This window comes from Scylla paramamosain, chromosome 11 (assembly GCF_035594125.1).
Source record: "Scylla paramamosain isolate STU-SP2022 chromosome 11, ASM3559412v1, whole genome shotgun sequence".
NCBI classification, from domain to species: domain Eukaryota; kingdom Metazoa; phylum Arthropoda; class Malacostraca; order Decapoda; family Portunidae; genus Scylla; species Scylla paramamosain.
Genome location: NC_087161.1, coordinates 1,812,501 through 1,824,859, shown reverse-complemented (window position 1 = coordinate 1,824,859; position 12,359 = coordinate 1,812,501). Strand labels below are relative to the sequence as shown.

Sequence of the window (12,359 nt, the reverse complement as noted above, 5' to 3'; positions counted from 1 at the left end):
CTTATCTACAATCTTAGGGATATACAATGATTATTTATTTACTTGTCCTCTCCTTGCCGCCCAGCGTCCCACGAAACATCACTATCCTAAAATAAAAAAAAATAAAATAAAAAAAACTTCTTCCTCTTCTAAATATTCCATTTCCCATCACCACCACCACCACAACCACTCACCACCATGCAGTGGCCAGGCAGAGAAGGAGGCTTGCGCGTACTGAGGGATATGTGAATTAACGCCAATCTATTGTGTACTACCTCTTTATTTACCACCCCAACTCGTCCCTACTCCTACTTCTTCCAGCATCTCTCTCGCTCGTACCCCTACACCTCAGTATCCACCTCCAGACACCCCACGTCCTCCCAACACATGCATCTAGCAGTTTCATGTAACACAACGCACTCTATAACACCACTGACACGCTTCTAACATCGCAGCCCCATCCCAAACCCCCCCTAGAATCTTTCGTCTTACTTCAAGTATCCCGCCTATTCCCTGACATCCACAATGCCCTTTTCCAATATGCCTACATCCCCAAAACACCCTCAAGATACCCAATAGAGATCAAACTATTTCCAAGCACGTTAAAACACCCAAAATCACTCCAAAAACACAAAAATACCACGAATTTTAGAAAGATCAGAAGTCAGATAGCAATGAGGGCATATCAAGTTGTAAACAAGGAAGCAAACAGTTTACCTTGAGTCCTCGCCTGCCTTATTACGGTCCTGTAGACATCAAGGGGCGTCAACTGGCCAGTCAGGAGCAGATGCAGGGACACGGCGCCCCCTATCTGATCGAGGGGGCGGAGGAGTCGCTGAGGGGAGAGGTAAGAGGTGAATTAATAAGGTGGACAGGTAAACAGTAGTCATATACAGTTGATTTTCTGTTCACAATGCACACAACACAAGTAGTAGTAGTAGTAGTAGTAGCAGTAGGGTTGAGTTCGATTATGAGTACGGTTACATTGCAATATCCTAACACACACACACACACACACACACACACACACACACACACACACACACACACACAGGCAGGAAGGAGAGATAAGGCTGAGAGGAGGAGGTCCATGCAGAGAGCAGGGAGACGGCAGGGAAGAACAGGATTGGGGAAGAACAGGTTGGGGAGGAAGTGGAGGGGTATGTTCTGTCTTGGAGTACACACACACACACACACACACACACACACACACACATCTGAAAAATACCTGTAAACAGTGAAAATAAAGCTAGATATTGCCTTATTATTTTCTGGTTTTTCTTCTCCATTCCGGGTCTCCCTCCCTGGATGAAGTCACAGCAGATGACTTCACGTTTGCACATTTACGTATTTCATTCCATTTTGAAAATGACTCCTCGCAAAAATAGAGCTAGGGTGGAATACTTTATATATTCTGAAAGGCCATTTACTTTAACTAATACTGAGAATATAAAAATATTTCAAGCCGCTGTAATAATAAAGATTTTTAAAAGAACAAACTGAAAAATTACTGGAACAAACACGATATAAAAATATTCCAAAGTCCACAAATTTGATTTATCGGGAATGGAAAAACACTTTAAAAAATCTGAACTATTTTTACAAACAATTAAAAGTTACTTAGCAGCTAAAATAAAGAAATTAAAAAATTACAAAACGTCACTTTTTCACTTTTAATATGCCTATAAATCGCTCTAAAAGTCCACATATTAAACTGAACAGGAATGACACACACTTTAAAAACCATGAACGATTTTTTGAGGCAATAAAATCTTAACTAGCTGGTGAAAAAAAAAAAAAAATGTATGGCGATATTGAGAAAAAAAAAAAAAAATCACCGAAAAGAAAATACGCTTATTTAGACAAAAGTTCCTCATAATCAACCTATTTCCCCTAACACACATGGAAAACACTCAAAACACTAATTTTTCTTTTTAGAAACCACAAACTCTTACTTAAAAGGCAAAAATTCTTAAGTTAAGAAAATAGGAATAATATTGGAATCGAGCCGAACTCTGCAAACCATCACGGCAACTGGGGGGGAAGCTCAGCTGAAAAGATGGTGGCCACCCTTTCTCTCTTATTATTTGGTGTTATTTTGGAGGTTATTTCTCTATTTCTCGATCAATTTCAGCTGCGTGTGTGTGCCCCCTACTCTAAGATAGATAGCCTTATCCGCTTCTTCTCCCGCCCCCTCCTGCCTCCTCCTTACTCATGTCACCCCACTCAACCTCTCTGTTTCTTCTTCCCTGCCTGTGTGCACTGTGTGTGTGCGCGTTTTGAAGGACACCAACCTAACGTAACCTAACGCATAGCACCATAATCCCTAAGGACATTAACCAACACAACATACCTAACCTTATCAGATACAAATACTGTACTTACAAGACCTGCCACAGTCCAGACGCTGTGCAGACTGCGGTAATAAGCTGTATGAACACAAACTATGATGAGAAACCTTCACTATGGCAGGGGACTAACGTGGTGCGGCCTCTCCTCCCTCCCTCTACGGGCTAATATATTATTTTGATGCCTTTGATACCTTGTTCAGACCCTCACCTCACCCCTCCAGCCTATGTGATATAATTCCTGGCTTTCCCATCCCCTAATATGACTCACCATGTTCCTCCCCGCTGTCAACCCACTCGCGCCTCACCCAAGTAATTAACCAACTACCTGAAGCTGTGGTCTCGTCGTTACAGTATACTTGTTACGACTGTTAAGAGAGAGAGAGAGAGAGAGAGAGAGAGAGAGAGAGAGAGAGAGAGAGAGAGAGAGAGAGAGAGATTGGTGTACGTATATGTGTGTCAGACATCTTGTAGTAGTAGTAGTAGTAGTAGAAAATTAAGAAACATTAAGTAAAAATAGTTTTTCCCCTTCCTCCTCCTCCTCCCCCTCCTCCTCCATTTCAATATCCTTTATCACACACACACACACACACACACACACACACACACTGGGACTGGCTAAAGTAAACTGTAGTAGTGTGTGTGTGTGTGTGTGTGTGTGTGTGTAGCTTTGGACATACGGAGAAGGAAGAGGAGGAGGAGGAGGAGGATTTGGTGGTGGTGGAGGAGGTAGAAGAAGAACTAGAACTATTTTTCCTTCATTTTTCTTAATTATCTCCTCCTCCTTCTCCTCCTCCTACTGCTACTACTACTACTACTACTACTACTACTACTACTACTACTAATGCTGCTGCTGCTTTTCAAGCTTCTTGTTCTTGAATATTCTCTCTCTCTCTCTCTCTCTCTCTCTCTCTCTCTCTCTCTCTCTCTCTCTCTCTCTCTCTCTCACACACACAAAAAAAAAAAAAACTTCTATTTTCTAATAAGGCCACAGAGATTATTTACCGTGTTCTCAATAGTGTTTCTCCTCTTCATAATGTAGAAATGTTAATCTGTCACTAGAACCATAAAACAATATTGTTACGAACGTGCATATGTAGCAGCCCATAAGTGAGCACATAAGCATGCTGTGTGTGTGAGGTAGTCTCATATGAGTACACATATAAGTACATATGAGTACATGTGTGAGTACATACAAGTACTCTGTGAGTGATCTAGCTAGCGGCATTGTGTTGCTCGTTGTTTGGAGGCCGGCGCCGTTACCTATAGCGCTAATGGTAGGAAAGCTGACATAAAAATCCATCGGTTGACCTGGGGTCATGAGGGTGTCCGTGTGTATGTGTGTGTGTGAGGGTTAGCTAACCATGGAATAATTGCTATACGGTACCATCTGATTGTAGCTCTGTGAGTGTATGTATAAATAGTATAAGTAGCAATTACCATTAGCAGTATTAGTAATTATCAGCATGAGATCGTAGTTATGTCTTGCAAGCTAGAATAGGTGTAAGTAGGTTTTGCCTGGCAGAGGTGATGACATGGGAGACAGGGTCTGAGGCACTCTATGGTAATGGTGGACAGAGAGACAGAGTGTGGAGACTGCGACGCGACAAGACATCTGAAGAAGGAGAAACCGAGTTGAATCCTTGCGAGTAAAGTTCGCGTGTGAAACTGACTGACTAACGGTGCGAGTGTCTGTCGCCCCCTGTGCCTGCCTGTGTGTCGTGCCTGTATTACACGGTGACTTGTATACTGTTGTGTAATATATGGACACGGAAAAACGTGTTTTCCTCTCCCTGCTCCGTGTGACTGTTCTCACTGAAAGTGACCGGGTGAGTCAGAGCCGCAGCCGTTCCCGGCAGGTAATGTCCTCCCCGACAGTCAAAGGGTGTGAGGCGCCCCTTGCCGGATGGTGGGAGTTTGTTTCAATATCCTTAAAAACCTGCGTTACTTCAACAAGGAGCTTCTGAATGTAGTGGAGGTGCTGTTCAGAAGTGTTTCAAAATACATATGTGAATGAAGTAATAAATGAAAGCCTAAAATAATTTAATAATAATAATAATAAAAAGTAGGGGGGAAAGGGAATTAAGTAGAATCTGGAAAAGAAGTCCATGTAACATAAAAAAAAACAAAAAAAAAACACGAAACTCATGTCACGTTGGGCTAATACGCCCACCCATCTGGATTTCAAGAATAATGTTAAAATGAAGTTCTAGGAAGGACATAATTGTACTTTGTATTAATTAGGACTGATATGATTAGTTGACACTGTAGAAAAGGAAGACTGAAGACATTGGCGATAACGAAGGCGGCAAAATGTAAACAAACACGGCTTTGCGGAGTGCGTCGTTCTGGGGCTGCATTGAAATAAGGAAAGAGGTGGATTAAATATACTGAAAGGTTCTTAAATCAACGTTGGGAAAGCTGGTATCTGATTTCAGGACAAGTAGCAAGAGGCAGTCGAAGAGAAAGACGACTTGAGAAGCAATACATAGGAATAAGAACGGGGTGGGCCTGACTCAGTGTGGACAATACTGAGCACAGGTCTCTAAGGTAAACAATGTGAATAATGGAAAGAGGTACATCAGATGATTAAATATACTATAAGATTCTTAATTCAGTGCCAGGAAGATGGGTCTCATATTTCAACATAAGTCCCAACAGATGACTGAAGGAGACGACGACTGAAGAAGTGATATAAGAAAAGGGGAGGCTGTCAGTGTGGGCAGTACCAAGGCTTCTGTTGTAGGTGCCTTTGACAATACTAGGTAGATCATTAAGACAAGCAGTGGAAATAACCTTAACCTACTAAGCTCCAAGTTTGTTTTGGGATGGGGGAGATCAAAATAGGCCAAATTTTGCAAAACCTCAAAAGTTTAAAGAGAAAATGCTACTTTTTGGGAAAATTCTTAAAAAAAAAAATAGTATAAAACAGGGAATATCCCCCCACCCCCTTCCTATGCTATCCTAACTTTGCTAATTGGAGGCTCTACCTGCAACCCCACCCCTTCCTTATTATGTTATCCTTACCAGTAAAATTGCAGTTTAACAATACATCCCAAATTTTTTCTCCTCTATCCCCAACAAGCATGGGGACCTGGTGGGAAAATGGGGAGGAACTAAATTATGCCAAATTTGGACATTCATGAAAAAGTCTAAGGATGAGATGCCATAATTTGAAAACTGGTGAAATTTCTAACCTAACCTAACTTGGGGGCCCTTTCCCCCTGGACATTCCGTTAGGGACACTAACCTAATAATAATAATAATAATAATAATAATAATAATAATAATAATAATAATAAATGGTTTATTATTCAGGCAGTTTACAAACTGAAAATGTACAGAGGGGGTAGGGAAATACTTAACATTAACCTAATCTAACCTAACTGAGGGGACTTTGGCCCACCTGGCTATTGGTAAGATTATCTGAAATGGCCTCACAACAAAAACAGTGCTCATATCATCATCATTGTTAAAAGCTTGATACATGTTATAAAATGTCAGCCTTGTTAACTTACTGTTAGGGCAGAGCTTAGAACTCACTGTAGCATGGTTATGTTTCCTCCATTGGAAAGGAACTGGTTACCCTACTTCTTATGCCGATGCCCTGCACACAGGTGGCCCTACACACCTATCTCAACATCTAATAAGGGATATGGGACTGAACTTAAAATTATTTAACTTTTATTGATTTATTATCTTTTCCCAGATGATGAACAAGGGTGGTGGAGCCTCCCAAACACCCCTGGTGGTGGCCCCCTGCTGGCAAGACACCCAGCTGGCAGCCCTTCTCCAGCCCCTCATCCCACTCTCATACAAGGAAAGTGAGTGGTGAGAGAGAGAGAGAGAGAGAGAGAGAGAGAGAGAGAGAGAGAGAGAGAGAGAGAGAGAATGTTTAACATTTTTCATCCCTTCAAAATTATAAACACACACACACATCAAGCAGCCAGCAGCCAAGATACACAAACTCCACAACACATACCTACCATAACAGAGGCAGTGAAGAGACAATGAAGCAATCATTCAAGTTGTCACATCACACAGCCACACTGTTTGCATCAAAAGATAGGACATTACGAGCGAGACTCAGTCTTGTAAAACTGCAAATACATCAATATGAATAGGTAAATATGGTCAGTCCATGCCAAACATAACTGTTATGCAAAATCTTGAGATTCTTAATGGGAGATAGTGAGATTTCATAACTCAATAGATGTGAAGCCCTAAAATTATGTGATGGTGTGGAGGATGGTGAATGTCAGATGAAAAAGAAAAGGTATGTTTCATAAGCTCATGCATATTTTAACCCATCAGATATGTCAAGTTTCTGAGTCTGTTGTGCATGAGGAATTTTGTGTTCTATGATGTTTTCAAAGAGACTGGTAGGTGAATGGAATTGACTCAGTAATCAGGTTATTAGTGCCAAATTATTAGGGAGCTTCAAAAAAAAGATAATACAAATTTCTGGATGGGGATGAGAGTGGTAGTAGGTAGGTAGGTTTGATACAGAGGGACTGCCATGTGTAGGTGTGATGGCTTCTTACAGCTTATCGTATTATTATTATTATTATTATTATTATTATTATTATTATTATTATTATTATTATTATTATTATTATTATTTATTTTCATTTTTTTATGAAATCTCTCTTATTGTGACTTACAAAGGAGTTATGAATGAATAGTTCCCTCATCCACTGAACCACTGTAAGATGTGCTCTGCTGAAGGTGACTTATGCATTCATTTGTGTCACATTTGGTTAGAGTTTATGATATTTCACCCATTTATACTGGTGTACATTTTTGTAACAATCTACTTTAGAACTTTTTGCACCATACTGTTAAACACTTAGGTACCTAATTTCCTCTACTTTTTAGCAGGCTGTAGTGGAAGTCATAGGGGCTTTCAGAGGTGCTTTCATGATTTGGGAGATGGATTAATATGTATTGTATATTGTTAGTAGAGGAAAGAAAAATAAAAAAAAACACCCATGAGAACACTGAATAATAGATTACTAAGAATTCTACAGTAGTATTAATGAAAAAAACACTTATGAAAATAATGAGTGGCAGATTAAGGATTCAATACCACTAATTAAAAAAAAAAATCCATGAAAACACCACTAATCATTTATGGCCTTATAAAATCACAATAATGATATAACATAGCATTTAAGAATACAAGCCTTTTATACATGAGAAATTTCATCGTAAGCACCTCTCTCCTGAACCCTCCTCCCCAGATCTTGGAGAGGCAGACTTCCTCCCCTCCAGAAACACAGCTGTCATCTTTATCACAGAGGCCGATATCATTTCAGGTAAGCACTGAGGCTGATGCTGAGTGCTGCCAAGACGGGAGTACGTTACTGGTGTGTGCATGTACTTGTTTTCATTTTGGGGTGTAGTTAGTGTAGTTAGTATAATGTTTGAAATGTCAGGGAAAAGGTTATGGTCTCCCTTCTTATTTTTTATACCTATTTTTTCCTCTTTTTAACAATTTACTTTTTTAATTCTTTCACTCCATACTCTCCTCCCTCCTTCCTTCCTTTCTTCCTCACAATTAACTTCCAAAACAATAAAAACTTTTGTTCTTTTCTCTTGTACTCATTTCCTTTTCTCTTCTTCCTTTGTTCATCATGCATCACTTCCAAAATGCAATGAAAAATGTCCCTCTATTCTTTATCCCTCGTTTTCTTCCCTGCTATCTACTGTCACTCCTTTCTACACTACCTGCAGACAATGAAAAAAACTGTACTGCATCTGCCTTCCTCTGTTCACCACGACCCTCCTCTTTGCGACAGGAGGTGGGTTCCGCAGGCGAGTGGTCAAGTTTCGGCAGAGCAGCATCATCAGTGCCGAGCGGAGAATTGTGGTGCTACAGAACACTCCTCTCACGGCACAGCACTTCAATAATCTACAGAAGTATGTGTGTGTTTGTGTGTTTGATGGATCTTAATTTATAATGTTTTTTTTTATTTATTTATTTATCTATTTTTATGTAATCTCAACTTTTCTTGTGTTCCTTTAAGTATCTAGCCTCTCCTTTCCACAATATATATTTTTCCCTTTTTTTGTCAAACTCACATTGTGTAAGGATATTTTTGCTAATTTATGTTCTCTAAAGATCATTTAATCTGATTCATATATATATATATATATATATATATATATATATATATATATATATATATATATATATATATATATATATATATATATATATATGATTCATATATATATTTTCTTATCTTACTTGCATTCTATAACTAGCAATGAGACTATCCCTTTCCACCAGGGGCCGATGAGACTAAGAGAGTGAATTACATGTGTATGAGTGTGTGGTGCTTTATCTGATCCACCCTGTGTATGATTGCCAGCCTGGTATATAAATAGATGGATAGATGTTCTGTAAACAATAACTTAATTCCTCTCCGCCTCAGGTTCATCAGCATCGACTTGGGCCTGCCTGTCATCCCTGTCCAGTCCTTGCAGGAGGTGGGTGTCTGGGTGTCCTGTGTGGAGGGTGTTGTGTTTCTGTGTCTCATGATCTTTTTGTGTCCTGGTGCCACAATAGCAGGGCCGTATGGTGCTGTGTAAAGAAGACCCTTTGTAAATTAGGATTCTTCATCACCATCACCATCATCTGGAGCCACTGAACTCTTTAAAAACTTCAGCACAGTGCCTGCAATCTATAAAACCCTTCGTAAATTAAGACTCTCCATTACTATCTATCACTATCACCATTAAATGAATCCACTGAACTCTAAAATCCTTTAAAACTTTAGATTCACCACCACCACCACCACCACCACCACCATCATCGTCATCATCATCTGAAGCCACTGCACTTTGTAAAAAACCTTCATAAATCAAGATTCCTCAGTAACATCACCACCAACATCATCTCCAGCCACTGAACTCATAAAAAACTCAAGAGGCCAGTGCCTTGACTCCCCCAACACTCCCTCCCACAGACTGCACAGCTGCTGGTGCGAATGGTGGCCAGCGAGACCAAGATTCAGTCCAACCCTTTCCGTATGCGGCCACGGAAAATGGGGAACCACGACCAGCAGTTGTTGCACTCCCTCACCTCTGTGGTGCCCTGCCTGGGGATGCAGCGGGCCCGGGCACTGCTGGCACGCTTTGGTACCCTGCAGGCCTTGGCAGAGGCTCCCCGTAGTGCCATGGAGGAGGTGGTGGGCAGGGCTGCGGCTGCCTCCGTGCACATGTTCTTCAATGGCAGGGCAGAGTAAGATGCGTTTCCTTAATCACCGTAGGGTCTTAGAAGAATGAATTTCAAAGGCTTCAGAAATGACAAGTAAGGTTCTCAAGGGTGTTTTTTCCTGTTGATGGTGCAGAATAATGTTGTAGGCTTTCATAAAGAGTTTCAAAGGCTGCAGATATAAGTAAGGTTCTCAAGGGTGTTTTTTTCCTGTTGATGGTGCAGAATAATGTTGTAGGCTTTCATAAAGAGTTTCAAAGGCTGCAGATATAAGTAAGGTTCTCAAGGGTGTTTTTTTCCTGTTGATGGTGCAGAATAATGTTGTAGGCTTTCATAAAGAGTTTCAAAGGCTGCAGATATAAGTAAGGTTCTCAAGGGTGTTTTTTTCCTGTTGATGGTGCAGAATCTTTTCTTTAACTATTGGTAATCCTACATACTCCCTTGAGAACTCCTGAATAATGCTGTAGGCTTTAATAATGAGATACAATGGCTAGAGAGATGATAAATAAGGTTCTTATGGATGTTTTGTCTGATCAATGATGCTGAATCCTTTTGCTCAACTGTCACCATATAAACTGCCTTGAAAACCCCAAATAGCGCTGCAGATTCTAATTTCAGAGGTTACAGAGATAAGTAAGCTTCTCATGAGTGTTTTTCTTTTTAATTGACAACGCAGAATTCTTTGTACAACTATCAGTAACCGTACTAACACCTTTGAAAACCCTAAGAAATTTAACCAGTCTCATTAGTAGAGGCAGTAGGGTTTCATTAGGAGTTCCAGAGTCTACAGAGATGATTAATAAGGTTGTCAAGTGGCTATCTCCTGTTGGTGGTACTGAATGCTTGGTTTAATTGTTAGTAGTCATAGAAACATCCTTGAAAACCCAGAATAAAGTTCACCAAAAGTTGCATGAAAGTCTAGTAAAGGCCAGTTTCAATCATTCTCAGGCTTCTGTACAACTGTGTGTTTGCTAGCTAACCAACAAACCCACCTCAGCCAATAAGATTCCAGTTAGATGCAGAAACAATTGAAAATAGTGACGTAAGAAAGGTGCGCGGTATAATCGGGTCTCAATAAGACACTGAAATGTTTTCAAATATGGATTATATTAGGATGGCACGCGGTGAGGGCCTCGGCTTTAGAGGGGACAAGTGGCGCCATGTGGTCGCCCTGGGTGGATCTGCCCTTGCCTCTGTCAGCCCCGCGTCACGGTATGGAGGTCAAGGGCCGCCGCTGACCCGACCCTTGCTACATTCTAGGTCACGCAGAGTTCACAACGCACAGTTACTGCTGCAAATGGTCATGTAGCTATATATTTATGTGTTTATATGTATGTTTATAAGGTCGCGTGTGTTTTGATATAAGTTTAAATATATTTTTTTACGTATTTCTGATGTGCTGTTTTTCTGTGCCTACGAGGAAAGATTATGCTGTATGTCGCATTTCCCTACACACACACACACACACACACACATTCACATTCACACACAGTTTCCCTTTAAGCTTAGCGCCAGTGGGTAGAAAATAATTATTTACCTTGGCTAGATCATTACTATATCCTCTGTTATTGATAAACGTTGAGTATACGAGGACACACACACACACAGTTTCCCTTTACCAAACTTGGTGCCATTGAACAGAAGAAGTAGCGTTCATAAATTTACTTTTTTTTTTGTACAACTTCCACTGTTACTGATAAACGTCAAGCATACGAGCTCTCTCTCTCTCTCTCTCTCTCTCTCTCTCTCTCTCTCTCTCTCTCTCTCTCTCTCTCTCTCTCTCTGTCTGTCTTACAAAAGCAAGCCTTTCCTTTCTTCTTCCATCCATCACATGTTTTTCTCATCTGCCACGCCTGCCGGGACACGACGCAACACCGCCACTCTGCAACACAACCCCCGCACACACACACGCACAAGCACACGCCCCGCCAACACCGCTCAAGTGGCGTGCGTGTACCCCAGCAACACTCAAGGCAACACCAATCACACCACGAGGTAACGTACAGCCACTCTTTCATCCTCGTTCATGTCCACCACAACGTACGACATTTTTCCAGAAGTGTATGATCCCAGGCGAAGAAAAGATGAATGAATGTTACAAAACGCGTAGTCAGTTGAGAATCTGCACGCCGTAGTGGTAGTAGTCGTAGTAGCAGTAGTAGTAGTAGTGTGTTAAGCGCCACTCTATTGCTGCCAAGTATTAGTGGTAGTCGTGATAGCAAATTTGAACGCCACAAAAAGTACGGTACATAGCGTGAGTCTGTGCCTGTGCTGCAGCTATGGTCAACAGTTACCGCGGCTACAGTGTGTGATATGTAGAAGTAAGTATATATTGAACTTTGTAAGAATGATCTGCTTTTCTTCTTCTTCTTCCCTTCATGTGGTTTGAATTACTGGTCCTCCTCCTACTCCTACTACTACTACTACTACTACTACTACTACTACTACTACTACTACTACTACTACTACCACCGCTGCTGTTGGGAAATCTTGCCCGGAACTCAGCTTCTGTCAGGGGGTTTCCTCAATGTTTCATTATAATTATGTAATCAGCGGTGTCTTTAATTTTGTGGAAACGTTCTTTGTGTGTGTGTGTGTGTGTGTGTGTGTGTGTGTGTGTGTGTGTGTGTGTTTAAACAAAGAACAATTCAAATAGAGAGAGAGAGAGAGAGAGAGAGAGAGAGAGAGAGAGAGAGAGAGAGAGAGAGAGAGAGAGAGAGAGAGAGAGAGAGAGAGAGAGAGAGAGAGAGAGATGATGACGATGATGATTAAGTCAGACAATGCGTGAGTCACACACACACACACACACA

The 12,359-nt window shown here is 40.9% G+C and overlaps 2 protein-coding genes across 5 annotated transcripts in view; both read left to right on the top strand.

The window, feature by feature from the left end:
• The first annotated feature begins 4,622 nt into the window (after positions 1 to 4,622).
• On the top strand, positions 4,623 to 10,946 carry LOC135104799 (Fanconi anemia core complex-associated protein 24-like). 3 transcript variants are annotated; one of them, XR_010270539.1, is made up of 7 exons: positions 4,623 to 4,877; positions 6,037 to 6,151; positions 7,571 to 7,645; positions 8,129 to 8,249; positions 8,768 to 8,822; positions 9,302 to 9,645; positions 10,663 to 10,946. XR_010270539.1 is itself a non-coding variant. In XM_064012398.1 (6 exons), exons 2-6 carry the CDS (start codon positions 6,037 to 6,039, stop codon positions 9,578 to 9,580), a joined length of 645 nt encoding a protein of 214 aa, XP_063868468.1. In that variant the 5' UTR covers positions 4,623 to 4,877; the 3' UTR covers positions 9,581 to 10,946. The 3 variants fall into 3 exon arrangements, 2 of the variants coding, with proteins under 2 accessions (XP_063868468.1, XP_063868469.1); XM_064012398.1 differs by having other exon boundaries at positions 9,302 to 10,946; XM_064012399.1 differs by having other exon boundaries at positions 4,632 to 4,703; positions 9,302 to 10,946.
• Positions 10,947 to 11,283: 337 nt separating this feature from the next.
• Positions 11,284 to 12,359, top strand: part of LOC135104794 (mucin-2-like) — an 18,497-nt gene continuing 17,421 nt past the window's right edge. The window contains exon 1 of one of the 2 annotated variants that reach the window (XM_064012384.1): positions 11,284 to 11,544. In XM_064012384.1, coding sequence (XP_063868454.1) covers positions 11,381 to 11,544 — 164 coding nt within the window. In that variant the 5' untranslated portion in view covers positions 11,284 to 11,380. Of the gene's footprint in view, positions 11,545 to 11,642; positions 11,871 to 12,359 lie in introns of those variants that run through there. The other variant, XM_064012385.1, reaches the window with a different exon arrangement.

Coding starts and splice junctions, on each gene's coding strand:
- LOC135104799 (XM_064012398.1), top strand. CDS start 6,037: ATGATGAACAAGGGTGGTGGAGCCTCCCAAACACCCCTGGTGGTGGCC. Junction 7,646..8,128: donor AGAGGCCGATATCATTTCAG/GTAAGCACTGAG, acceptor TCTTTGCGACAG/GAGGTGGGTTCCGCAGGCGA. Junction 8,823..9,301: donor CTGTCCAGTCCTTGCAGGAG/GTGGGTGTCTGG, acceptor TCCCTCCCACAG/ACTGCACAGCTGCTGGTGCG.